Source organism: Nanorana parkeri, unplaced genomic scaffold (genome assembly GCF_000935625.1).
Source record: "Nanorana parkeri isolate BGI_ZX_2015 unplaced genomic scaffold, ASM93562v1 scaffold664, whole genome shotgun sequence".
Lineage (NCBI taxonomy): Eukaryota > Metazoa > Chordata > Amphibia > Anura > Dicroglossidae > Nanorana > Nanorana parkeri.
This window is the reverse complement of record NW_017306932.1, coordinates 373,091-400,216: the sequence shown is the minus strand read 5'-3', so window position 1 is coordinate 400,216 and position 27,126 is coordinate 373,091. Positions and strand designations below refer to the sequence as shown.

Sequence of the window (27,126 nt, the reverse complement as noted above, 5' to 3'; positions counted from 1 at the left end):
TGACGTGCAGTGCAGAGGCCAGCAATGGGACTTGCAGTGCAGAGGCCGGCAATGTGACTTGCAGTGCAGAGGCGAGCAATGTGACTTGCAGTGTAGAGGCCAGCAATGTGACTTGCAGGGCAGAGGCCAGCAATGTGACGTGCAGTGCAGAGGCCAGCAATGGGACTTGCAGTGCAGAGGCCGGCAATGTGACTTGCAGTGCAGAGGCGAGCAATGTGACTTGCAGTGTAGAGGCCAGCAATGTGACTTGCAGGGCAGAGGCCAGCAATGTGACGTGCAGTGCAGAGGCCAGCAATGGGACTTGCAGTGCAGAGGCCGGCAATGTGACTTGCAGTGCAGAGGCGAGCAATGTGACTTGCAGTGTAGAGGCCAGCAATGTGACTTGCAGGGCAGAGGCCAGCAATGTGACGTGCAGTGCAGAGGCCAGCAATGGGACTTGCAGTGCAGAGGCCGGCAATGTGACTTGCAGTGCAGAGGCGAGCAATGTGACTTGCAGTGTAGAGGCCAGCAATGTGACTTGCAGGGCAGAGGCCAGCAATGTGACGTGCAGTGCAGAGGCCAGCAATGGGACTTGCAGTGCAGAGGCCGGCAATGTGACTTGCAGTGCAGAGGCGAGCAATGTGACTTGCAGTGTAGAGGCCAGCAATGTGACTTGCAGGGCAGAGGCCAGCAATGTGACGTGCAGTGCAGAGGCCAGCAATGGGACTTGCAGTGCAGAGGCCGGCAATGTGACTTGCAGTGCAGAGGCGAGCAATGTGACTTGCAGTGTAGAGGCCAGCAATGTGACTTGCAGGGCAGAGGCCAGCAATGTGACGTGCAGTGCAGAGGCCAGCAATGGGACTTGCAGTGCAGAGGCCGGCAATGTGACTTGCAGTGCAGAGGCGAGCAATGTGACTTGCAGTGTAGAGGCCAGCAATGTGACTTGCAGGGCAGAGGCCAGCAATGTGACGTGCAGTGCAGAGGCCAGCAATGGGACTTGCAGTGCAGAGGCCGGCAATGTGACTTGCAGTGCAGAGGCGAGCAATGTGACTTGCAGTGTAGAGGCCAGCAATGTGACTTGCAGGGCAGAGGCCAGCAATGTGACGTGCAGTGCAGAGGCCAGCAATGGGACTTGCAGTGCAGAGGCCGGCAATGTGACTTGCAGTGCAGAGGCGAGCAATGTGACTTGCAGTGTAGAGGCCAGCAATGTGACTTGCAGGGCAGAGGCCAGCAATGTGACGTGCAGTGCAGAGGCCAGCAATGGGACTTGCAGTGCAGAGGCCGGCAATGTGACTTGCAGTGCAGAGGCGAGCAATGTGACTTGCAGTGTAGAGGCCAGCAATGTGACTTGCAGGGCAGAGGCCAGCAATGTGACGTGCAGTGCAGAGGCCAGCAATGGGACTTGCAGTGCAGAGGCCGGCAATGTGACTTGCAGTGCAGAGGCGAGCAATGTGACTTGCAGTGTAGAGGCCAGCAATGTGACTTGCAGGGCAGAGGCCAGCAATGTGACGTGCAGTGCAGAGGCCAGCAATGTGGCGTGCAGTGCAGAGGCCAGCAATGTGACGTGCAGTGATCAGGGTGTGACGCACAGTACAGAGGTCAATAGCACGTTCTTAATATGAGTGCCCCACTCAATATGGCCGCAAGCGAGGGGCATACTGAGTGGGGCAATTCAGATTCATAATGTCCAAAATATGTGGACTGGGAGAGGGGCTCTTTAAGAATGCTCTGATCACACCGCTGAACGATCAACTCTTCTCCCGACCGCTCCAGCTTCAGCTCCAGGAAGCGGGCACTCAGAGGCAGCTACGATCAAACCTGTCAGCGTTCCCTCTCTCTGCTCCCGGCCGCTGCAGAGCGGCCAGAAGGAGAGAGAGGGAGCGATAACGGGTGTAATCTGAGTGGAGCTCAAGCGGCCGGGATGAAAGAGAGGGAGCGCAGAGAGCTAGCTCCGGCTCTGGATGGAACTTACAGCATTTGCATTTTCTAATTGCAAGGGGGCGAGTGGAAATTTTGAGGCCTGGTGTAGGCTATCCTAATCTGCTTTGCTAAAAGAATTTACAGTAGGGCAGCAGCTAACGATTATTTTTATAATCGATTAGTTGCCCGATTATTTTTCCAACTAATCGATTGGTTGCATTAAAAAAATCCTCTCGCTCATGAGAATAGTTGCCAACTACCGTCCTAATCAATTATCGATTGATCAATTAATTGTTGCAGCCCTAGTTTACAAAGCTCATTAGTTCAAGCTGAAATTTACACATACAGGTAAATAATACAGAGCTGCGATTCCTCAACCTCTCTATCCCTCCCTCTGTAGGGATCCAATCGGATAACTACTGCTGTACTCGCTCGTTAAATAACCTACAGCACTCAAGGAAAACACAAACAAAAAATTACATACATATACACACACACACACACTAATATATATTGTGTGTGTATATATATATATATATATATATATATATATATATATATATATACACACACAATATATATTAAACAGCATTTAAGATATGAGTTTAGCCACTTATAAAAACTAAATTTACCCTACCAGTTATAAATAATGCACCACAACACATTAAACAAAACTGGAACAAAGGAATTTATTTCCCTTCTAAAAGCCCATCTATTCTCCGAGACTCCATCTATAAAACTTCTATAGATACCTTCATGTGCAATATTTTTAACCTACATGACATTCTTTAGGAGAAAAATCTTTAAATCCTTCTTCCTATATCTTGTCAGACTGCGTTGAAAATAAGGCTGCAACCAACTAATCGTTGCCAACTATTCTCATTATCGATTAGTGGGTTGGATCCCCTAGCTCTCTCCTCCATGCTGGGAGGGCACAGCAAGCAGAGGACGGGTGCAATAGCCAGCCTATTGACTGTTTATATTATATATATATATATAAAAAAGGTGGGGGGAAAAAAGTCAATTTTCGGTTTCAGCCTGACAAAATTCTGCTGCAAGAGGTGCGTTGCAGTGCCATTTTTTTTATTTCATGGCACCCCAAACGTGACTCCCACCCACAGTGTGATCGCCCGCACTGGAACATACGGTACCGTGATGCCATGCAATTCAGTAAGATTGAAAAAAAAAATTGTACATGCAGTTTATTTTATTCTGAAGTAAACTTTATGTTTGTAACACTGCATTTGCCCTAGTTGAAAAAGACCCCTAAATGCCAAGCAACAGAGGACCACTTAATAGTTTTTGCAGACGTTTTACCTCTTTTTTCTCCAAAGATCAAAGCAAATTACAGATCAGTAAAACAAGGAGCCATGAGCATGCTATGTTAACCCTGGCCTACGAGCAATGCAATCTGTTTTCCGAGGGAATGAATTAAACCATTCAGATAAAAAGTTTTCATTAAGGACATAACCTTTCTTTGCTGGCACTATTCCCAAGTCCTTTATTGCTATTTAATCAAAGCATCTTCAATAATGAATGCAAATGAAAAAAAATATTTTGTACAAAACTGCAAAAAGTATTAATCCCGCATAAATACCACGAGGGAGTATATACTTACCCGAAAAAGAAGCCTTTTCGCAGCTACACTCAGCTTTGCCCTTTCGTCCACTTTTGTCTCCTCTGTAATCATAGAAGGAAAATGAAAGAATAATTGGACACAGAGAGAAGGACATATAAATATTGGATGAATCAAGCCAGGAAGGGGGAAATTTGCCTAAGGTCTATGATCATCCCTGAGTACTGGAGACATCTCAGCTATCTTACGTCCTAGGATAACAATAGATTTCCTTTTGTTCAATACCAATTTCTACTCTGAATTGCTTGTCAGATATGGATCCATTATAGTTTACATTTGTTTGTTTTTTTACCAGTGTAGTTTTAGAAACACTGAGGTGTATTTGGTGTGTGATTTGCATTCATTGTATGTATACCTTTTCAGGTCAAAAGAAAAAAAAAAAAAAAAGTGTAGAGGTCAATGAGGCCACATCACATTTCAATGGGAAAGGATTGCCAAAGTACACAGGTATGAACTGCACCCACTGCTGAAAACAAAAAAAGTCAGTATATAGGGGATAAGATCCATCAGTGCAGCTCCCCTTCAAGATATCATCCACACATTGCACAATATTTATTTGCAACTAGTATGACCACTTTGGGAACAGCTTGCGAGAAGGCATTCCAGGAATTTGTATGTGGGTGCTTGTTATCACTTGCAGGGATTTTCAGTAGAATCATATCTGTAACCAATGAGTGATCTCCGGTTTTAGAAAAGGCAATAATACATTTTCTAAGAAGCGCTCCCCTGATACTGGTTTCACTTTGTTACTATGAGATCAACTTTCTTGACTTCAGGGCTAAACTGAGGCCCCTTCAAGCAACAAATCACGTGCCATCCCTCTCCTCAGAGTGCTTCTGCAACCAAAAGGGACTCTCATTGGACAGGCATATGATAGGTAGGTATGGCTCAGCCCCAAAATCAGGGAAGTCATGCCATTAGTAAGAGAATGAATTTATAGTCAGAGGCACACAAGGTTTTTCTGTCCACTGTACTACTCAATACGGAATTTTTAAACATTTCAGCATGGCCAAGAAGTATACTTGGAGAAACTATAATGGTTTTTAAGTCATTTTTATTTGCATGTTCTGGATGTTTATAAACTGACCATTTATATTTTACATCCCATAAAATATTTTACAAATGCAGAAGCTATTGTTCACTTTCTCTCTCTCATCTCTCTGAAACCTCAGGTCCTATAAATTGGTGGTAAAGAGGCGGTATGTCCCTCTGACTCATTTAGCTCCACGTGTCGGGTTTAAGGGAGGTCCTCCTCATCATCTCGGGCCCACACCGCGGACCTAACACCACGTGTTTTAAAAAGATGACATTACAGGCAGTCCCTGGGTTATGAGCAAGATAGAGTCTGTAGGTTTGTTCGTAAGTTGAATTTGTATGCAAGTTGGAACAGGTAAAAAATGTTAAGTGTACCAGCCAAATTTTTTGTTTTGGATAGAATAGGGAAGGGTTAACTCCCTGTAAAGTTTGTTCTGATGTGTGTGTCCCTGTTCAGAAAATTTCACCTCACTTTCTGTCCCTGTGACAATGGGATTTTGAAAATGTTGGGTTGTCGTGGAAACAAGGATGGGTGATAAAGCTTCAGTGGAGACACCTTTTTCCCATGATAACTGTTACAGGAGTGGAATTCTCTTCCTAGGGCTAGATTTCCTCTCATTTCCTGCTGTCTCAAGGACAGGAAGTGAGATTAAATCTTTCTAATAAAGGATACAGACAGCAGTAAAAACCACACAGTGACTCAGAAGAAGAGGCAGGCACCCCTCGTCTGCACGTCTAACAAGAGCCAACTTCTGTAATGTTCATACAGTACTACGAACCAGACCCAAAAAGGCGGGCACTCCTCGTCTGCATGAGTGCAGTAGCATTACAACTACCCCTGCTGTACAGTAATACCCTCCGTTTGTAAGTAGGAGTCATATGCAAGTCGGATGTATGCAACTTGGGGACTGCCTGTAGAGCCAATTTACAGCAAAGTGCTAGAATAAGTTAGCAAAAGGTGGAGAAGTACACTACCTGATGGCGACAATACACACAAAACCCAACAAAAGCAGCACACATCAATGACTCAAATAAAATAAATTTGAAGTTGGACAGACAACAAAAAACACTTGCCTTCAGCTGTTTGCACAGGTGGATGGAACGTTGTCCTGTGGAAGATAGGACACAATTACCAAACTGTTTGTTTTCAAATGGACTGCAAAGTTACATGTATGCAAAACACACGCAAGACTAGAAACAGTAACTAGACAGAACGCAGCTGTACAGTTTGCGTGTCAGTTGTGAGAATTTAGATTCACGTGGGCACAAAACCACACCAAGTAAAATAAAACATTCAATAGTATAAAATCATAATAAAATGCATGAGTTAACAAGTGAAGCTTTCTAGGTTTAGGCTCAGAGGCTCCAAATGCCAAGCAAAAAATAAAATAAAGCTTGAAACACCAGACTGCTGCCCATCCATAGTGCCATGCTATTCCAAGCCTAGTGGATATCTCCAGTCAGTTCGTGTATACGGCTTTGGCTTTGCATTCCAGTGCCTACCTATCCGTTTCTTTTCTCTCAGCTGAAGTAACTGGTTGAGTTCTAAATCTTTCAGAGGTCTTTCTACTGTCCCCGGGTGAGAAATACAGTCTTGGCTTTCGAGGGCCCTTTTCCCGCTCATTGGCAGCACCCAAATCAACACATGGCATTGGCATTTCAGCCTTAGGTACACTTTGTAACCAAGATGTAGGTTATTTGAAGGGAAAAAAAAGGAGGAGGAGATAAGATAAAAGGAAAAAAAAGAGAACTTTTTAAAATCACAAATGTAATTTTAAGAACTCAAACAGCATGCAAGAGTGAGAATAAAAAACTAATTTTTGAGTTAACACTACAATGTGAAACAAGTACATCTTTAGAAAACACTGTGCAACAAGGTAAGGGCGTGCAGGGAGTCACACAAGGAATGAAACAAAAACTTGCAAAAGTCACCCACTGGTCAACTCTTTTGCTTGAGTTTGCAGTCTCCAAATATGCACTCCTGAGCTGAGCCACAGACACCTTAGTGTTGACCGTACCAGCTTCCCCATTGGCAACGTCTTCGGTGCCTAAAAATACCATCTCATTTTGCACTTCAGACGTAATCTTCAAGGCTTCCATATTCTGAGTGCCTGTCGAGTCTGACATTGAGCGTACAAGCATCCTGTGTTTCATGGTTGAGACCTCTTTAGTTTGGCCTTGGGGTCTGGATGGAGGTACAATCGTTCCGCTATGTAGATACATGGTGGCTTCACTTTTTCCTACAATTTCAGCGGATCTCTTTGGAGGCGGAACAATCGGTGAAACATGCATCAGTTGATCTTTCGGCTCCAGCCTTTCTTTGTGACGATGCCTGTTGTCATGTGAGGATATATACGTTGGCGTTTCATCTAACGGGTTATATAGTTTACCAGTGCTATTCCCCAGTTTGAAGGGCTGAAGAGTGCTGGTCACACCATGATTAATCTGACGAGACTTCTCAATGTTCACATCACTAATAGCTCGAGGATTTTTCAAGGAGGTAGTGAATGCTGAAACCATGACATTGTCCGACTGAGTCCGAGAAACAATTTTTGGTGCATAAGCGGCATTGGCAGGCTGGATAAAGCCGTGCAACGGTTGGCGGTATGGAGTTGGCTGTTTATAGACCCTATCAAAGGCAGAGTTTTCAGACTGAAAAGGCACATAGTAGGTCGGAGCAGCGTGATGTTGCTTTTGAGTTGCGGTGTCTGTATTGGGTTTTGGACTCCCATGCATGTTTTCATCTCTCACCAGCCTCTCTCTAATTTTAACTCTTTAAAAAAGAAAAGTAATTAGAATTCTAGAGCACAATGCACAGAAGCGTCTATGAAAGTGATTTAAAGGTAAACTAAATTCAGGAGTTAAAACTTAAAAAAACATTCAAATTCCTTAACTATTAACAAAAATGTATCGTATTTGTGTATCGCTCGGCTGTAGATCTTCAAATCATTTCTGAATTGGTGCTGACATTGTCCATCCTTCTGGAGGGTGGCTACTTTTGTTCCCCATGGTCCCTTTGTGTGTTGTAAAGTAGTCACCGCTCCAAGCTCGCTCCAGTGATTGACTACAATCTCAATACAAATTAGCAAAATGAACGTGACATTGTAGCCCATCACGGCAGCCAGCACGGAGTGGCGGCTACTTTATAAACACACACAGGGACCATGGGGAATAAAAGTAGCCACCCTCCAGAAGGAAGGACAGTGTCAGCACCCATTCCGAAATGATTTGAGGATCTACAGCCCAGTGATACACAAGATACATTTTTGTTAATAGTTAAGGTACTTGAACATATTTTTAAGGTTTACCTCCTGAGTTTAGTGTCACTTTAAGGCAAAGTAAAGGATTGGCTGTTAGTGGTTACAGGAAGAGGTGATTTAGGAAATAAAGACCTTTTGAGGTGCTGTATACGATGGGTGCAAAACAATCGGCATAACTTGCATAATGTAATATACTTAAAGTGTATCTAAACCCAAGAATAAAAATGCAATATACTGCAGCTTACCAGTCCTTCGATGTAGTGGCTACAGATTCCGTTTTTTTATGGATTTTTTACCTGGTGATCCCGTCAGTAACAAACCTCTTATCCTAGGGTAACAATGCTCATTCACTATGTTTCTATGGAGGAGCAACTTCGTCACCCTAGGCTCTCCTGATTTGGACTACATAACATCTCCCACTTTTAATAACATGAATGAATATATTCTCTTGAACTGGGCAGGACTGATGAGACTCCTTGGGAGTTCAGTGCCACAGAGGCACGGTGTTGGAAGTGCAAACAGGAAGTTAGAAGCTCACTGGATTTCTGGCAGAATCAACAGGTATTTCTTGTATTTGTCAAACAGATAACTAAACACTTTCAATGGTATAGTTAAACAGACTAAAAGAAAGCAAATAAGTAAAGTACATTGTTGGGGTTTACGTACACTTTAAGCTACATCTCTTGGAACAAATAATAGATATCACTTGTGAAAGAGTCAGGTAAAATATACTCTTAGCAGCTAAAATTAGAGGTTAATAAGCAGAACAGTTGATTTGAATTCTAAAACCTATATTTAGCATTTGTTATGAGGTGGTGTGAAAAATGTCTCGTGTTACACAGTTACAACAGATTTTAGCTCTATATTATTTCAATGAGAGGAAATCTCTCTTGCGCCTCATTTACACAGGCACACGATTATATGCAGTTATGCACATAACATTTCTAAACACATATAAATGCATATAATGATTTCAAGGGCTGAGTCACACCATAGCGTTGCATTAACCGCACAATACAGAGCAATTAATGCATGCTATCGCCCAGTGCACATAATGTGTTACCATTCATTTGAATGGCACCCCAGCACACCTGCTGGCCATCGTGCATTGCAGCGCAACATGTGATGCCGCAATACTGTGTGATGCGTTAAGACAGGTAGTACAAACACTGTGCACGCTTCTAAATGCATGTAAAACACAACTACCCTTCAACATAGAACTTGATCTGGGAGGTATAAAGTTTTTTTTATACTTCTCAGATCAACTTCCATGCATTTAAATTAAGCAAATGCAGGAGGCCCCCAGTGAATAAGGGCTAACAGAACTAAAACCCAACAGATTCTAATCCTTTCCCAATCTATACAAAAACAAGAAGCTTAGGCTGGGCATAGAGTTTAACAAATAAGCTCTCATCCTGCACAGAAGATGTTTTCTTACATTTGGAGCCATACGTAAAGATGAACACAAGGCAATCAAGGCCAGACGAAGGTTAAAAAGCATCCCAGTTGTATAAAAGTAAACCAACTTACATCCATTGGCAGCTGTGCTAACGTACCTTGGGTGCCCATAAAAAAAAAAAAAATATGTGATCTGTGTTTAATGGAAACAGAAATCCAGCCAGTTAAAGGAACTGGGGCTTAGGAGTAGTCCAAATCACTTCAAACAGGCCACATACAATACCACACTATACATTTCTTTATACGCTTAAAAGTAAAAAAAAAATCCCCCAAAAAAGGAGTCATCAGTAAACTATCTGCATTTAGGTATCAGTGTTCTACAAGATCTATAAATAGAAGAAAACCTTCCAGCCTTGCTTTAGGATACCCTGTAGGTTGTCTATTGGTAAACCGTGAACAACGGCAAGCTTTCACATCTCTCCTGTTCTTCATAAGAAATTAAACTATAAAAAAAGGGGGGGTTCGACCTGTGGTTGGCTAAAACCCACCCAACAACCACAAATCCAACTGTGAAACCACAAACTTTCACACAACCTTCCATTTCCTGGTCTTACTTCCCCTGCAGGGGGAACACTGCAAAGGAAACATTACAGGGCACAAATATGAACATATATGCAATTGTAAAGGAGGTATCAATTACATTTACATTTTTCTATTCCTTTAGACACCTACTTAATAGCTGAAAGATTACTGTAGACTGGGGGTTCTGCCTGAGACCTGAATATCATAGTCTATGATCTGGAACCCTGTCACATAGGAGGACTGTAGTCTAATCTTAGAGATGGTTATGATGCAGCTTTAAACTGCCCATAATCTGGTAGATTCTTGTACGATGCCATCAGAGACTTGTGGTATGTCAAAACGAAATTTAATCTTATTTTAGCATTTGACTTTGAAAATGAATAGTTTTTCAACTGAAAACCTAGTGTCAGAAAAATGTTTTATCTTGTTCCTTTGGGGTTTTTTTTCATTTTTTTTAATCTTCGATTGTCAATTTGATACATTAACAAAATTCTACTGGTGTATGACCAGCTTTAGACAATGCTGTACACCAGACGAAGACCACAAATTCCCTTTATTTCCAAAATCTTATCCAATGCTTAAGCAATGACTGATATAGTCTGACGATCAGTCTTTACAATATATATTGAAGGGAGCCGGTCTTCACTCCCAGATGCAGTCCTAGCTGAATTTCAGATACATTTAGCTGTAACTGTATGCATGCTGGGGACCTCTTAGTGAAAAATTGGGCTTGAATTGATGCTTCTGTAAGCGGATACTAGAAGCAGAGTTAGATAACTGAATGTAATATGTGGGAGCCAGTCACCGAAATATCTATGATAGCTCCTGGATTGTACTTGCATTGACACCAAGAGAGTCTACTTTGGAAACGCCTCTCAGTTTTAGACACGGTAGTTACCGGTCTCGCTTAGATTTCTCCAACCCCTGCTAAAAGAATTTAAAACAAATCAGAAAACATCTCACTCATAAATGAAGCTTATGTCACAACCAAAACAATAACATTGGGGGCTTAGTGAACAAGGCAATGATTAATGTGCAGTAAATATGCCTGCTAGTCAGCACCTATATGTATTGCTCCAAATGCTCTATACCGGGGTAGGCAAACGCTGGCCCTCCAGAGACTTGGAATGCCTAATGTGATTTATACTTGCACTACAGCTGGATCTTGCCTACCCCTGCTCTATACTTAAACAAATCTGTAAGATCAGGCTCCAGTGCCATACACTATGTGAATTTCGGCCAAATTCTTGATGAACCGGCCAAAAATCGCACAGTGAGTGCCGCTGTCGGCACCCTTCAATCAACTGATTGAAGGAGCCAGTCAGAAAATCTTCGAACAAACAGAGTGGGCAGCCAAGGAGCTGCAGGCTCTGTTCAGGTATTCTGATAAGAAGTCGGCGACCACCGTCAGACTACAATGCAAACAGCAGGAGCTTCCACAATCAACGCTTGACTGAGGAATCAAATATTTTTCGTTCAGCCTGCAGGTTTAATGAAGAAAATATTACAGTGTATGGTCAGCTTTAGGAAGGACAAGGATGAAAGCCCTGTAGCAGGCACCATACTAAATAAGTCATCAATGGCAGTACCCATATTCTACCCAATACAAGTTCCCTTTACAGATGTTCTCTGCGTGTGCTAATATTTCATAGTCTAGATTTTAAGCCCCCTACACAACAGAAGAAGCTCTTGGGAATTGACCTGCAGGTGTTCCTGACTGCAGTGTGGCAAAGCCAGACTAGTCAGCATGGACCCTGATTCCCACAAAGCAGCCCAAGATGGTGCGGGAACCTTGGCCATTAGATGTCAAGGAACCTTGGCCAACCAGACTGCTCATGCATCTTCATTGAAGGTTCACTGGTTGAAGACCTTATGTTTTTTAGTACTGATGCTGAGAACTGCCATTTTGTTGGTATTTAACCAATCAAACCATATGAACCATTTAATTGGGGGGGTCTCACGAGGGTTCTATTTAGGTAGTGGAAACAAGTGCCAAAGTTCAGGAAACATATCTAAATTCTGGCAGGTTGCTATACTACCTTACTGAATAAACCCATTTATCTTCTATTTAAAAGAGGTTTAAAAAAAATAACTTAAAGAACAATTTTCTTTTTTAACTTGCTGCAATGGGGCTACCCTGCACTGCAAGGGTTAAGTCCTCATTTTGTCTAGGGCACTCAAATAAAGCAGATTCACTTGGTCCCTTCTGGCTGGAAGAGCTCCTCCTCTCCTGGGCTCCAGCGATCTAAGGACAACAGACATCACATCTAATGCAGGTCCACTGACTTGCATTAGATGTGAGGACAAGAGACATTACACAGCCAGAGTGGAGGGGGAGAAAGGGGAGAGCTGTGGGACCAAGAACTAGGTGAGTATATCTACTTCATTTGAGCCCCCTAGTCAAAACAAGCACTAACTCTTGCAGTGCAGGCGCAGCCCACTGCAAGGGTATGTTTTGTTAATTCCCGGTGGTCCCGGAGACCAATGAGGTAATGCCCACAAAACAATCATGTTATGATCAAGATTAACAAATGATGACAAATATCAATGAATTAGATGCGTGTCTGATTGATTAGTTGTGCAGTAAGTTTGTGGTAAGAGATATTCAAAATAAACAGATGTGATGCTTTGGGGCTTTCCCAGTTCTGTGGTTTAGTGTGTTACATCAACCAGTGGTTAAATTTGGGTTCCAGCAACCGAATATTAGGTCAGAATCAGCCACAAAACCACAAGCTCTGGTACCTGGAGGGCCAGCTGATGAGAGACGGGGTGTCCCCATCGGAATCTTTCTGAAGGAACCACTCTGGTTTCTGCCTCTCTGGACTGCCACATAAAAGACACAACCTTATAAAAACATGCTAGCAACACAACTTTCAGATACATAGCAAGACAACTGAAAGGGAATCTGCAGTCAAAATGAAAGCGTAAGCTTTCACACATACAAATATACAAAAACACAGCCTGCCTAGCTGGGACTTCTGTTCTATCCAGGAAGCCCCACTGCTTAAAGCCAAACCCTTGGTAAGCAAATGTAAGGAAATATTATCTAAATACAAGAGTTGTGTACGTGTGAGCTTTGTGTATTTCTTCCAGATCTGTGCAATAATCCAGTGTGAAACTTTGCCTCTGTGCAGAAGCTTCCTGTAATAAAGACCGGACACTACTGCTCTCTCTACATGTGCAGAGTGACTGGGTCTGGTCTCTGCCCCCTCCTGTAGTTTTGTACAGGCGGCCTGTTGGGTCCCTTTCACAGCTCTGTTCTCTACACAGGCTATTTGCAGCACCATGATTGTCACTGCTACTTTTACAAGGTGGTATCTGGATCTGCAAAGCCGTTTGGTGCACACAAAGTAGATTTATATTCTTTGTGGCTATTGAGGAATTCAGTTAAATACATTTTTCTGTGCCTGGAATTCAGAATAGAATTTTGAACGCTACCATGGTGGACTTGAGGGGGCAGGCAACAGACCGTCATTCCTTTTCTTACAGGAGAAAAAGGCAGGATACTTACCCTAATCTAGTCAGGCATTTAGTAATGTCATCTCCTTTTTCTCTGTTCTGATGGGTTCCTTTTAGAATCACCTTATTGTTATCAACATGATTATCTGAGAACATCAATTACTGAGCCTTGTGAATAAACAGGCCATATTATATTTCGACTTCTCACCCAATGTAGACTTTATAATCAAAATCAGGGAAGTTCACCTACAACGTATCATGTGATAAGAAGCTGGAGACCCCCTCCCGTTCATTAGCATAACTTGAAGGTAAATGGATTGGACTTCTTGAACTCTATCCCCCTTCAGGTCTATCATGAATGCTGCTGCTAGACTTATCCACCAAACCAACCGCTCAGTATCTGCAACCCCCCTCTGCCAATCCCTCCACATGCTTCCAGTGGCCCAAGGGATACAATTAAAACTATTAACCACTTACAAAGCCATCCACAACTCTGCCCCAGGTTGCATCTCCAACCTTGTCTCAAAGTATAACCCTAACCGCCCAAGACCTCGTGCTCTCTAAGCACCCTCGTCAACTCCTCCCATGCTCGCCTCCAGGACTCCGCTAGAGTCTACCATTCTTTGGAACTCCTTTCCCAACCTGCCTGTCCATCTCCCACTCCGATTTAGGTGATCCCTAAAGACTAATCACTTTAGGGAAGCCTATCCCACCTCAATCTAACCACTCAACCAGCATGTTCTCAAACATTTCATCCCCACACAGCTACCTCCTGTATCACTGGCCCCTCCCTTTTAGATTGTAAGCCCTCAGGGGCAGGGCCCTCCTTACCATCTTGTCTTGCGATTGTAATGTCTACCCTGTTGTAAAGCGCTGCGCAAACTGTTGGCGCTATATAAATCCTGTATAATAATAACTCAGTACAGCTTCAGCATTTCCTGGATTGACCCTGCAAGTACTGGTGGCATTACCCAGAAAATAAATTCTGTTTTTCTTATAGGGGTTTCCACCTTTACCTTAATATTTACCAAATGTCTAGTCAAACTGAACACTAAGCAGATATAGAAACAAAAATGAACGCAGTTCTGGATTTATCAATACATCAACTTTTTTTAAGTAATATGTTTAACACTTGAATATGATTTGGTATCAACCACTTACAGTCCACTTTACAGCAGAGCTGAGTGGAAGAGAAAGAAGCAGCACAGGGAGGCAATCAGTTAATGTACTGACAAGCAGCACGGTGATAGGAAGAAAAAGCAGAGTGACAAAAGTTGAGCTCATCAGTGTGCTGCCTAGTCACAGGCTGGGGACGGGCCCATAACCCCCGCCCTGGATTTAGGTTTAGAGAAGTGGGTAAAAAAAAAAGCTGGTGTCATAATGCCTGAAAGACTGAGGACATCTTGTGGTAAAAAAATGCACTGTGGAGGCCAGCTCTGGATTGAAGGCGAGTATTTCAGCAAAAACAGATTTTATATTTAATGAGCTATTCTGTCTTGATTCCAAGTGATCAATATTTCTCCGATTGTGGCTGCAGGTGGGAGATTAGGGTGTTTACAGTTAAATAAAAATTCTGCACTATGGCGTAAACAGGAACCCCCATCAGTGGCTATGTAGTTTGCCAGATTCAATGACTTAATGAATATGGAAGACCTTACTTCGATGCTACACGGTACTGCCACAGCTTTTAACCGGAGGTGGCTTAACTTTGTGTCCTCTCCGGAATATTTATTCTTTTTAACCTTTGAATAACGGGTTGAAACATCTGGACCTGATGTCAGAGATCTTTTTCCTTTCCTGGTGGAGTTCTCTGTGTGCTCCACTACTCTTATAAATGAAGGAATAGTGGTAGCATGTTTTAAGAAAAATGTGGATTCTTGTAGGGGAAGTAGATGGAGATCATGTATATCTGCTTTCTTGATGTATATTTCTGTGTGTTATAGTTGGTTCAATGTTGTTCTGTTAGTTTTTTCTATAAATTTTGATAACTGCCCTACTTGTATTGTCATTGCACTATTCGGCATGTTTTCCTATGGGATCTCCTTTCCTAAAGAATGAAAAAACAAAAACAAACCCAAACAGCATAAGGTGTCAGATGATGTAAACGTTGTACTAAAGCATTTCTTGGCAAGATGACATGACTAGGCCCGATGGGAGAGATGTTTCTCATAGATAACTTTGCTTGCTTCCTGTTCCAGGGTTTTGGGGAGGAAGGCGGCCCGGTTATTCATGAAAGACAGAAAACACGAACAATACATACATAACAGACAAAGCACATGGAATACTGGCTGGATACACAGAGCAGGATTTAACCAAACACATGCTTAGACCAGCTAAATACATGCGATCAGCCGCCAGGGGCAGTCAAAGATTTGACATGTACCCACTGTCATGATAAAAATATGGAAGCTTCTATAGTTCGGAGTCAAGGGGTAAGTATGTAGACATTGAAGAACAAAAAGCATTCCTTACGTCTATACTCTTTCAGTGTTAGTGACTCAAGCCAAAACAATAGCATTACAGTCAAGCAAACTAGTATTTTTAGGAGAGGTCAACAGTGGAAGCCTACGGCCCCATTCACACTTAGTTTGGGCCAGTTTCACAAATTGCTTCCTGCTTACACAAACAACTGACCTATACAAAGCAATGACAGCTGACAGCGCTCTGCAGCCGTTCGTATTCAGACATGCAACGATTACCTGAGGAAGATCGCCCCTGGACGCAAACCAATTGATCATCCATAGGCAATCACTGCACTAAAGCAATTCGTGAGCTGCCCCAATCACAAGAGTAAGGCAGAGGTGTTTTGTCGCTCATAGCAAAGCGAAGCGAATCCCATTTACTTGTCTTGAGCACGAAAAAACATTTACGACCAGGAATCCCATTCATTTCTATAGCCCCTGTTCACACCTGAGCGTTTTGTCGCAAGGAGAAAAACACCTGTTGATGGAAGTACATGAGCTACTTTTTGGTCCCATAGACTTCAATGGGAGACTGTGTGACAAAACGCTCAGGGGTGAACAGGCCACATAAATAAATGAGATTCCTTTTCTTGAGCATTTGGTTACACTCAAGACATGTGAATGGCATGCCTTGTTTTGAATGTTTGGACGTGCTTACCTTTAAACAACAAAATGCCTTGGCGTGAATGGGGACTTAGTATTTAATTAATGATAGGTTTCCTTTAAAAGCAGCTACAACATTAATTTGTCCAGCCCTGTATTAAAGCATACCTAAAGCTTGAAACCCAGCACTGATAACCAAATCTCGTCTTTCTTGCTCAACCTACTAATCTTATCAACTACCATGTAATGAAAACCACCAAATGCAGACTTTGAGGTCCGGCAGGTGTGACCACCAGCTAGACTCAAAAGGGACAGGAAGTGTGCAATTCACCAGGTGAAAAAAGAAGAAAAATCCTAACAAAAGAAAACTTATCAGCCACCATATTGAAGGTGCAATATACAAAATTTTTGGTTTTGGTTTTAGATATGCTTTCATTTCCACTCATCCTCATAATTAGAGCCGAACTGTGACAAAGAGGCTGTCACAGGTCAGCTCTATTGATCAGGTAGTGAGCGAACACATACCATCGCTCGCTCAATTTATGATCATCTCCCTACAGAGTGTGGTGACCATCAGTCACTGTGCCCTGCAGAGACTCCCCCCTCCCCTCTCCGATCCTCCAGCGCTAAGTGGAGGAACAAATGAGGGAGGAGGCGGGCATAGCTGGCTCTGCCTCTATTGTTTTAGCCAATATGGGCTTGATCACAGAAAACCCTCTTTGGTTGGCACCCGGGGGTTCCAGAGGCAGAGGATTTTCACGTTGTGAACTTAGTTACTACAAACAGTAAAGGTTTCTCAAATCTGACTGCAAAGGTGGAAACACACTTAATCACTTGCGCAATACTCTTTTCCGACACGATTATTTTTTTTTTCCAAATCAAGGTATGCTAACTGACGACAACATATCTCAGCGCACACTCTCCTTTGCCTGTACTGTAGCAGCTCAGAGCTGCCAGGAGCAGCTGCACATTAGGTAATTGTGTTATGGTCTCTGGGCTCCTTCATTTCAGGCAAACTATGAAATGTAACATGACCGGTATGAATACCGAGACCTGGCTTGGGAGAGGCAGCACACTGTGAGAATGAATAATCCTTCACCTCCCTCAGAGACTTCCAAGGTTTGGAGAGGTGGTTCAGCTTCCAATAAACACGGAAGGTTTCAGATTTCTGTAAGATTGGAAAAATATGCAGAGGAAAGTAGTGACTGTATCCACAATATAAAACCTTTTCTTATTATAAGTGGGAATAGGGCCGATTTACAAAGCTCTTGAGGGAAAAGAACCCAAAAAGACACTAGTTTTGGGGTACAAAGGGCAAGATGATAAAGGACCCAATATGAAAACAAATAGGTCATTTATTTGGGTGTATGCAATCATATCCAAACCCTGAAAATAATAAAGTCATATAGAAAGAGACAAAGCTTAAGGCTTAAATTGGAACTAGCAGTATGGGTACAACTCTCCTCTACGGTGCATGGAGGGTGTTAAGCATATTCACCTATTTGCTTTAATGGTCATTTTGCGCATGATGACCTGTTTACTAAAACAGGCAAAGGGCAATAACTTTCTTTTCCTTTATTCCATATATGCATTAACAACAACTGCTCATAGGGAGCCCAAAAAGGTACAGGAGCTTCTTTGGGCAGGTAAAGGCACTTTTTTGCCTCATAGACTTCATTGGAAATGCCCAAAAACGTGAAACAGAAGCATGTTGTACATTGTCGTGAGCATTTTTTGCTCGTTTATACGCACGTTCTTCCATTGCCCACAATGGTTTATGAGCTGCCAATCAAAATGCGTGCATACAAATGTGCACAACGCACAAATAATCGCATGCTGATAACTTGCTATAAACGCTCAAAAAAGGTGCCGCCTAGGTGTGAAGCCAGCCTAAGGCAGTACTTCTTTAACCAACAACTGGCATGCCTGTTCAAAACTGCCCTTTACACACCTATAAAAAAGTGAACCTGTGGCCAGGCTATGGACAGTCAAACATTTACATATTCTTATCAGGCATCACTGACCTCTGAAGCTGCAGGTATTATGGAGTTATTCATCTCAAATTCATAACAAAAAAGGCACTCGGGTCAGGTTGTAGACCGCTTTATCTTGTTCGTCTCCCTCTCCCTGAAGTGACTTGGCAGCTGTCCAGCATTCTATTACACAGAGCAGATGCACAGTGTTTACACTGAAAGGCAGCCAAGTCATTGCTAAAACTTTTTTTTTTTTTGACAGAGTGGGAAAATGGGGATATTTCGGGACAGGGTACGATTGGAAATCTCTCCAGTGAGAACACAGACTGCAACAAAACACTTTCTTGGTAAAACAGGTCAAGGTTAGGATCTGTCAGCTTATCAGTGTCTGTGTGACAACCATTCCCCTCATCGTTACCATCACAAAGACAGGAAGTGAGGTGCAATTTCCTCAACGGGGTACTGGATAGCTAAAAAGTGTACCGGAGAATTTACTCTAAAAAGGTGGCCATACACCTTACAACCATCGCAAGACTTTTGTCTTGTGATGGTTGTAAGGTAATTAAAAAAAACGTACAATCTGCCCATTTTGGACAGAGGGGCGGGCTTCCGATGACTGCAAAGCTGAACGGGCAGTGTGCGCTTGCGCACACCGGCCCGTGCGGCATTTGTCCTACGAGCAGGCCACAAACCCGCCAAGAATCGTAAGATTCTCGGCGGGTTTTCGAGCCTGCTCGTAAGGCAAAAGACGTGCGACCGTACAGTAGAAACGGTTGCACGCCTTCCATACACCTGCCGATTATCGTACAATCGCGGGATTTCCCGCGATAATCAGCAGGTGTATGGGCACCTTAAGTCTATGCAAAACTTAATTTCAGCCGTCTACATCTCAGTCTTCTGTCCATTTTTCTATGTACTTTTTACTGAAGGAAACCTCAAATGGGTCTTTCACAGGTTTATATTACTATCTATGCATTCATACAAGAAATAATATAAATTATTCTTCCAGCTCTGCGGAGCATATCGTTATTGATCTCATACAAGGCAGAGGGAACTGTGGCTAAAAAGATTTGTGGTGAGACGGAAACATAAAAGTGACCTTGAATTGGTGCAGAGGGGCTCAAAGCATCCACAGAGGAAGGCTAAAAAAGGAATATACTTTATATAATTATAAACAAAAACAATAAGGACTTCTCAGTATAGCCAACAAATAAAAATAACATTTTGCAGAGTTTATCGCCATCTACCCGATTTTGATTGCACTTACGACCTATATATGTATTATACAAGCACGTACAAAGTTCACAACAGCTTTGAAAGAGAAGAGATGAAAACTGAATATACTAATTAACCTGAGTATTCTGTGTAAGAAATAGTTTGCAAAGGAAATTCCAGTTATTCATGTTAAATCAAAAAACATGCATTTAATTACAGCAGTAACTCATGTCGTAATCAATATATTGCATCCAAGGACAGAGCCAGCTATCAATGCATTTAATTTATATTCACAGTGCAAAGTCACATGCAAGCAGAGATTTTCCAAGAAATACTGTAACCCTGGGTATTAAATGTCCCACAACAGAAAATCATTAGAATATATTTTAACTTTTATAGTCTGCAAACATTCAATTTTCTCTAATTCAGGGATACTTTTCATTAATAAGATGGATACCACTTCATTTGTAAAACTAATAATTATTTTAAAAAAAGAAAACATGTTTGGTGCTAGCGAATATGTTTGCGAGGCGTATTGACTGACCGCCTATTGGGATTTGTCTAGGCTCATCGATAATAGTCAAACAGGCAGTTAAAAAAAAAAACCTATTAATAGCTTGCATGAAAAAATAGTAACTGGAGCATTTTCCCTTCAGCAAACTCTTTACAGGACACGGGACTATAAGAAGAATTATAAACAGGAAGGACCTGTTGTGGCTTCTGGAGGGTTAGAATGCAGACTATATTCAACACTTTAACAGGTCTACTAATTCACCGCTTACCACCAAATCCCAAAGACCACAACCAAATTCATATGTTTGCTTGTTTATTCAATTTGAATAGGAGGAAATAAATATCAAGTTCTTGGACAATCCACATCTGCCTTGAAATATTACATGACACCATGGGAAATGGATTAAGTTGACTAAGTTAGCATGCATCTATAAATACTGGGGTACTGAGGAAATCACTTGGGTTGAGGGATGAAACATCTTTAACATTACAGAACAAGTCCAGTTGAAGGGGGCTACCTATCACTACCTATCAAATAATAATTAGGGATGCACCGAAATCGATACTAGTATCGGTGCCGATAGAGTATTCGGGCAAGTACTCTTACTCGCCCAAATGCTCAGATACCTTTCCCGATACCCGAACTTCCAGTCAGAGGAAGAGTTCCTCTGACCGGCAGTGCTGTAGGGGAACATGGAGTTGGCTGCCCGGCCAAGCAGCCGCGAGCCGGCCCGATCATTATGAAGCCACAGCATATCATAACACGTCACCCGGCTATTTGATTGCCCGGGAAGCCGGCTCTATGCCAGGGGAAGCACCGGTGGTCGGCATCCACAAATATCGAAAGCAAAATATCGGTGCATCCCTAAAAATAATAATTAAAAAGTAAGGTCTTGTAATAAGACATCATAACCTGGTTCAGTAAAAGATGACATATCAGGGATGCAAAACCTTTCACCATCTTATTTAATGAGGCGTTTGAATGCAGTTATTGCCTTGAAGTACTACTAAAGGCTGGTTGTTTTTTTACCCTAAAGCAGTCTCTGCATTAAGGTAAAAACCGCCCAGTTCCTTTTTGGTCCCTGAAGCGGATCCTCCATTCTCCAAATTTCCTGCTTGCGGGGAAGGGTGCTGGGGGCAGAGGTGCCATAGGCTCCTTCTGCCAGTCAAACTGTTGGGAGGAGAGGTGGGGCGTGGCCTGCCACAAGACTGTGCGTGTCCATGGACAGGCACACAGCTACTGCAGGCACAGCCAGGAATGCACACGCACAGTTGCTTCCACAGCAGCCTCTTAGCTGATGGAGGCAGGAGGGAGAGAGATGTGGTGACCCACAAGAAAACGAGGAATTTACTAAAAAATTTTAAAAAAAGGAAGCACAAAGATCTGCACAAATGCGGGCCTCCCATTCATTAAAAAAAAAAAATCACTTTAAGTTGTATATGTTATTATTTCGTACAAGCGTTCATATGAAAAATCTTTTTAGAACATTTGATGCCATCAGACATTCACTTTTAGAATGAACAGAATTTCCAAAATTAAAAAAGAGACACATTTGCTATTAGAATTTTGTTTATTTCAAGAAAAAAAAATCCATCCTGCTCCTTTAATTTTTTTTGTCACTTTAGGCCAAAAATGATCGTTGATTTAACCCCATAAGGTATTAGAAAGATTAACAATGCTCCAAAGACGACCATTTTCAAGCAAAATTCTAACCATGTATACCCAGGTTGAGAATTAGACCTAAGAAAGGTTGAATTATATATATTTTTTTTAATGGAAACTAAAAACAAAGGTTTATTGTCCATGCTAACAAGATGCAGTCATATGACTAAAAAGTTCAGAGTAGGGTTCCCAATGCAGCAAAAGCAGTGAACTTGTTACAAGAAAGGTTTTCATCATATTATGTTTGTTGAAAAGTTGTGCTGCTAAACTTAATATATATATAAAATATATATAAAAATAGAGCATGCTTACTACAGGAGGAGTTCATTTTGTACTCACCTCAAAAAACTTCATTTCTTCTAATTTACTGGATGCCAGTACACCTGAGAAATAGTCCCAACTATAAGAAGGATGCGCCAGAGAAACTGCAGCTTGGCCAATCAAAATCCTGGACAGGCCCTATAAGAATCACCACCTCCCTTGACAAACACAGCTGTAATCCAGTTCTGCTACAGCACTTCAGGAGTTCCATTATAACAAGACTCTAGGAAAGGACTCAACAGGTGAACGAGAGACTCATACTGACATCAGAAGGCAGCACAAGACGGGGGATCCATTAACAGCAACAGCAGGACCAGTGCGAAAAGTATGAGGGGCCTAGAAGTTGGTTTAGGAGACTTACTTGAGCACTGTATCCCCAACCTGTGTGTAGTCATACAATCAAGCGATTGCCCTTGCATGAGTGTTTGGTGGCAATCATTGAATGTAAAGTACAGCTTTATTTGGATTTGATACGATAGTAATTCAGTTTAAATTGACTCCGTCCCTTCCGTCTTATATTTTATAAATGTCGCTCTCTTATGTATGTCAGCAGACTGCCTGCTTAATGATGTATGTAAATAGGTACATTTCTACCTGATAAACCACTATAATATATGCAGATATATCTCTCCCACATTTAATGTGCTCAAAGACTGTTAAACAGTAAGGAATGAAGAAGTGTACTCACAATCATGTGATAAAAGGAAACATGCCTTAGAAAGGACCATTGCATACTTGTCATAAGAATTTGTCTATATGGCACACCTGCTCTGTAATATCCTACCTGACCTACCAAGAAACAGTTCTAAAAAATAAAATATCCAATGTATAACTAGCAGACCTGAGCAACATATAGGGAAATCCTGGAAAAAAGCCTGATGAGGTCTGCAAGAAACCTGAGCCTAGGGATAAGGTCTGTGCTCCAGAAAGAAGATTCCAAACACAAAACTATGCAATAACTGCTTAAAAACAATAACGTTAATGTCCTGGGATGGCCATTTCAGAGTCCAGCTCTCAATCCAATAGAAAATATGTGGCTGGACTTGAAAAATGATGTTACATTGTGACCCCCCATGCAATCTAACAGAACTGGAACAGGTCTACAAAGAAGACTAGGGAAAAATAGCAAAGCTGTGCAAAGCTAAATGATACCTATCCACACAGACACACGGCTGTAAATGCTGTTAAAGGAGTATCTACTAAACACTGACTTGAGGAGGGTATATATTTTAATGCACTCGGATATACTATTCCAATATAATTAATTCAAACCACTTTGCAGAGATCTCTTTTCACACTGACTTTAAAGAGTTTATTTCTGTTCTGTTATTCTGATCAAAACCCACAAAAATCAAATGCCCTGCTAGTCAGTGTTCTAGGACAAACATGAAAACCTCTAAGGGGTGATGATATTTTATAGGTCCTATACCATGTGGTTAACCAAGTATCATCAATAAGACCTCAAGCGTGGTAGAATATACAGACACAGGACATATGTGGTGGATTTTCCAATGAATGACACGGTAGGCCTCTTCTGTAATGTAGGCCTATAATCCACAATAAGGTTCTTGCTGTTGGTCATATAAAAGCATCAATGGAGCGATTCTGCCGACATGCAGTACACATACATTAGTAGCACATATCCACAGCACACCCAGAGAGCATAAGTAATTCTAAGACATGCTTTTATCACACGCAACTAATACCGAACCAGGAAAAGGCAAAGCCGCAAAACTAAAATGTTGTGTCATAATTAAATCGAGCCGTGATCAGGGTTTCTTTCAGCAGAGAGAAATACCCCACTTAGGTTAACCAGCTTTTTTCTTTTTAACAGGTAACGGGTTAACCAGCTTTCATTGCATATACACAGAGGGAACCAAGCTCCAACAGTGACATAATTCAGATGTAATCAGATAACCCCAATCACAGTTATGTCATTACACTTCAAAAAACCTCACATAGGAAGCCCCTTTCTGAGAGCAGCAGATTTCATCCCACTTGCAGACCCATCCTAAGAATCACAACGTTGTACAGGAAGGTGGCGTTTTCATTGGTGCTGCTCATGATGTAGCCAAGCTTTTAATTTTTGTCCTATATAAAAGGTGGTGCTACCTCTGAGGAGTACTAGCTAACAGATTAAAGTAATTTCAGAGCTTTTTCAACATATTCTACCACTTCCAAGGTAACACTTAAGAAGCAAATTCTCAGTACTGGAATCATGCTTACCCTTGTATGGAGTCAGACTGCTGCTGTGGCTCTGCAGGGGAAATAGTTGGGGATGAAGGACGCTTTGGAGAAGTCTGTGACCCACGTCTAGGAACCTTTGGTGATCGCGGTGCTTCTCCCAGAAGGTTTCCTTGTCTGGAGGTAGTTACTGAACTGGGGCCATCCGTCTGTGAGATTCCATGAAACTGGTTATTGTTTTCTAGGTTCTGTAGTGCATCTCTGGTCATCAAATTTTCATTAATGTCATGGTGTTTACTGTCTAAGGGACGCACTCTCCTTTCTGGACGGTAAAAATAATCAGAACTGTTATCTTTAGATTCATCATCTTTAAATACTCCAGAACTCTTCTCGGAGGTCTCGCTGTCTTTTCTTGTACGTGTGTACCTCGACTGATAATCCAAATCTGGTTCAGAGTCAAAGGGTAGTCCGTATTTCTCTGCCAACTGGCGCCGGCGCTCTGCTTTGTACCTAGCTATGCGCTCTGCTTTGGATTCCTGTTCAGGCACATCCATACTTCCTGGAATACTGGAGGTTTCAGAAAGATTGTCTGCAGGTTGATACCTTAGTCTAGAATGTGCCTCTATTGAAGACTCTGAAGCTGCATCATCATTGTGACCTTTAATAAATAAAAAAAAGTATATCTGGCTGAACAAAAGCATAGATTTAAAATTAACTTTTTTTATTCATTTGCTTTATGTAATGGCGAGTCCAACCAAAACTGCTTTTTTAGCATTTGGCCAATGGTGAAGCGCTTATTTACAGGTTTCTTTCATATCATATGCCAGTGGTAAAACCTGTACGATTGTGTTCCCTGGCATGCACACCAGCCATAGGTCTTTACAAGGTAGTTTCACTCTCCATGCTGAATGTTTAAATTATTTTACATTAGGGAGAATGTAACAGAAAAAAAGAAAATTCCCAACACCCCAAGGTGGGCAGGACCAGGGACTGTGGTAACTCACCGCTAGATACCCCAAGAAATAAAGACAAGAGACTAAAATGCCAATTTAGAGACATCTGGAACACTTCATCTCCAGTGTTAACCAGAAAGTGGCAGCCCTGGTCTCTTCACTTCCACTAACCCCTTGGTGCAAGTGGAATGCAGTGCCATGCTATATGTTCCTTTCTTTAAGCCAGCATGTCATACAACACCAATTCCAAAAAAGTTGTGACGCTTTGTAAATATCTACATAAAAACGGAATATAATGATTTGCAAATCTAATAAACCAATATTTTATTCACAAATCGAAAACATATCAAATGTTTAAACTGAGAAAATGTACCATTTAAGAAAAAAAAAAGGTAATTTTCAAATTGATGGCAGCAACACTTCTCAAAAAAAGCTGGGACAGGGCAACAAAAAGCTGGTTAAGTAAGTGGTACTAACAAGGAAGAGCTAGAAGAATATTTTGCAACTAATCAGGTTAATTGGCAACAGGTCAGTAACATGATTGGGTATAAAGAGTATCTTAAAGAGTATCTTCAGAGGAGTGTCTCAGAAGTCACCAATCTGTGAAAAGCTGTCCAACAATTTCAGAATATTGTTCCACAACATAAAATTGCAAAGATTTAAATATACCATCTACAGTACATATCAAAAGACTCCAAAAAATCTGGAGAAGGAGACAAGGGACAAGGCTGAAATGCAATGGTGGATGCCCGTGATCTTCAGGCACACAGACTGCACTGCATTACCAATAGGCATGATTCTGTGGACATCACTGCATGGGCTCAGGAATACTTCCAAAGATCACTGTCTGTGAACACAGTTCCTCGTGCCATCCAAAAATGGAAGTTAAAGCTCTATCATTCAAAGAAGAAGCCATATTTGAAAATGATTCAGAAACGTCACCATCTTCTCTGGGCCAACACTCATTTAAAATGGTCTGCCCTAAAGTGGAAAACTGTTCTGTGGTCAGATGAATCGAAAATGTTACATTCTTTTTTTTTTAGCAACCATGGGCACCACGCACTCCAGACTAAAGAGGATAGGGACCTTCCAGCTTGTTTTCAGCTCTCAGTTCAAAAGCCTGCATCTCTGATGGTATGGGGGTGCATTTGTGCGTATAGAATGGGCATATGGAAAGGCACCATCAATGCTGAAAGATAAATCTATGTTTTAGAGCTTTTTCAGGGAAGGCCTTGCATATTTCCGCAGGACAAAGCTTAACTGCATACCGCATCTATGACAACAGCAGGTATTCATCATAGAAGAGTCTGGGAGCTTAACTGGCCTACCTGCAGTCCAGACCATTCAGCAATTGAAAATATTTGGTGCATCTTGGAATGAAAAATATAACAAAGACGACCCAGGACTATTGAGCAGTTAGAACCCTATATCAGGCTTTCAAAAAAATTAAAAAATTCTGTTTTTATGTAGATTTTACACAGCATCTCAACTTTTTGAGAATTGGGGTTGTAGATCCTACCTTCCTGTATCCCAAGTAGCAGCCAGGGGAAAGATTTTTGTTGTCAAGGAGACCAGAAGTGCTTCCCGATTGCCTACTTACTTTACATTTTCTTATCTACAATTCTCTGATTATGATGTTATATGGTTGGTCTTGATAAAAAAAAAAAAAAACCTATCTACAAGGATGCTGTGAGATGCACAGTGCAGGAACTTCAGTATTAAGCAGCGAAGCATATATTCCCATAGAAAAACATGACTATGTAGACCACATGGCAACCAGGAGCTACGGAGCACTGCAAAGATCAAAAGGGTGATAGAAAGTCAATATAACTGGTAAAATGAAGGGTGCAGTGCAAATCAACAGGTAGAGAATGTGAAAAAAGGGAATTGGGGCTTTCAACAAAATGTTTAATAAGACAAAGCCAACAGGGCACGATGTTAAGAGAATACAGCAGTATAGAAATGCTGTG

The 27,126-nt window shown here is 41.8% G+C and overlaps 1 protein-coding gene across 1 annotated transcript in view; it reads right to left on the bottom strand.

The window, feature by feature from the left end:
- The window catches only part of SVIL (supervillin), a 126,505-nt gene that overhangs the window by 81,039 nt on the left and 18,340 nt on the right, over window positions 1–27,126 (bottom strand). The window contains exons 6-11 of the mRNA XM_018563437.1: window positions 24,246–24,861; window positions 12,553–12,633; window positions 6,507–7,343; window positions 6,074–6,244; window positions 5,645–5,679; window positions 3,518–3,579 (exon numbers count right to left, since the gene is read on the bottom strand). Of these exons, the coding sequence (XP_018418939.1) occupies window positions 3,518–3,579; window positions 5,645–5,679; window positions 6,074–6,244; window positions 6,507–7,343; window positions 12,553–12,633; window positions 24,246–24,861 (1,802 nt within the window). The remainder of the gene's footprint in view (window positions 1–3,517; window positions 3,580–5,644; window positions 5,680–6,073; window positions 6,245–6,506; window positions 7,344–12,552; window positions 12,634–24,245; window positions 24,862–27,126) is intronic.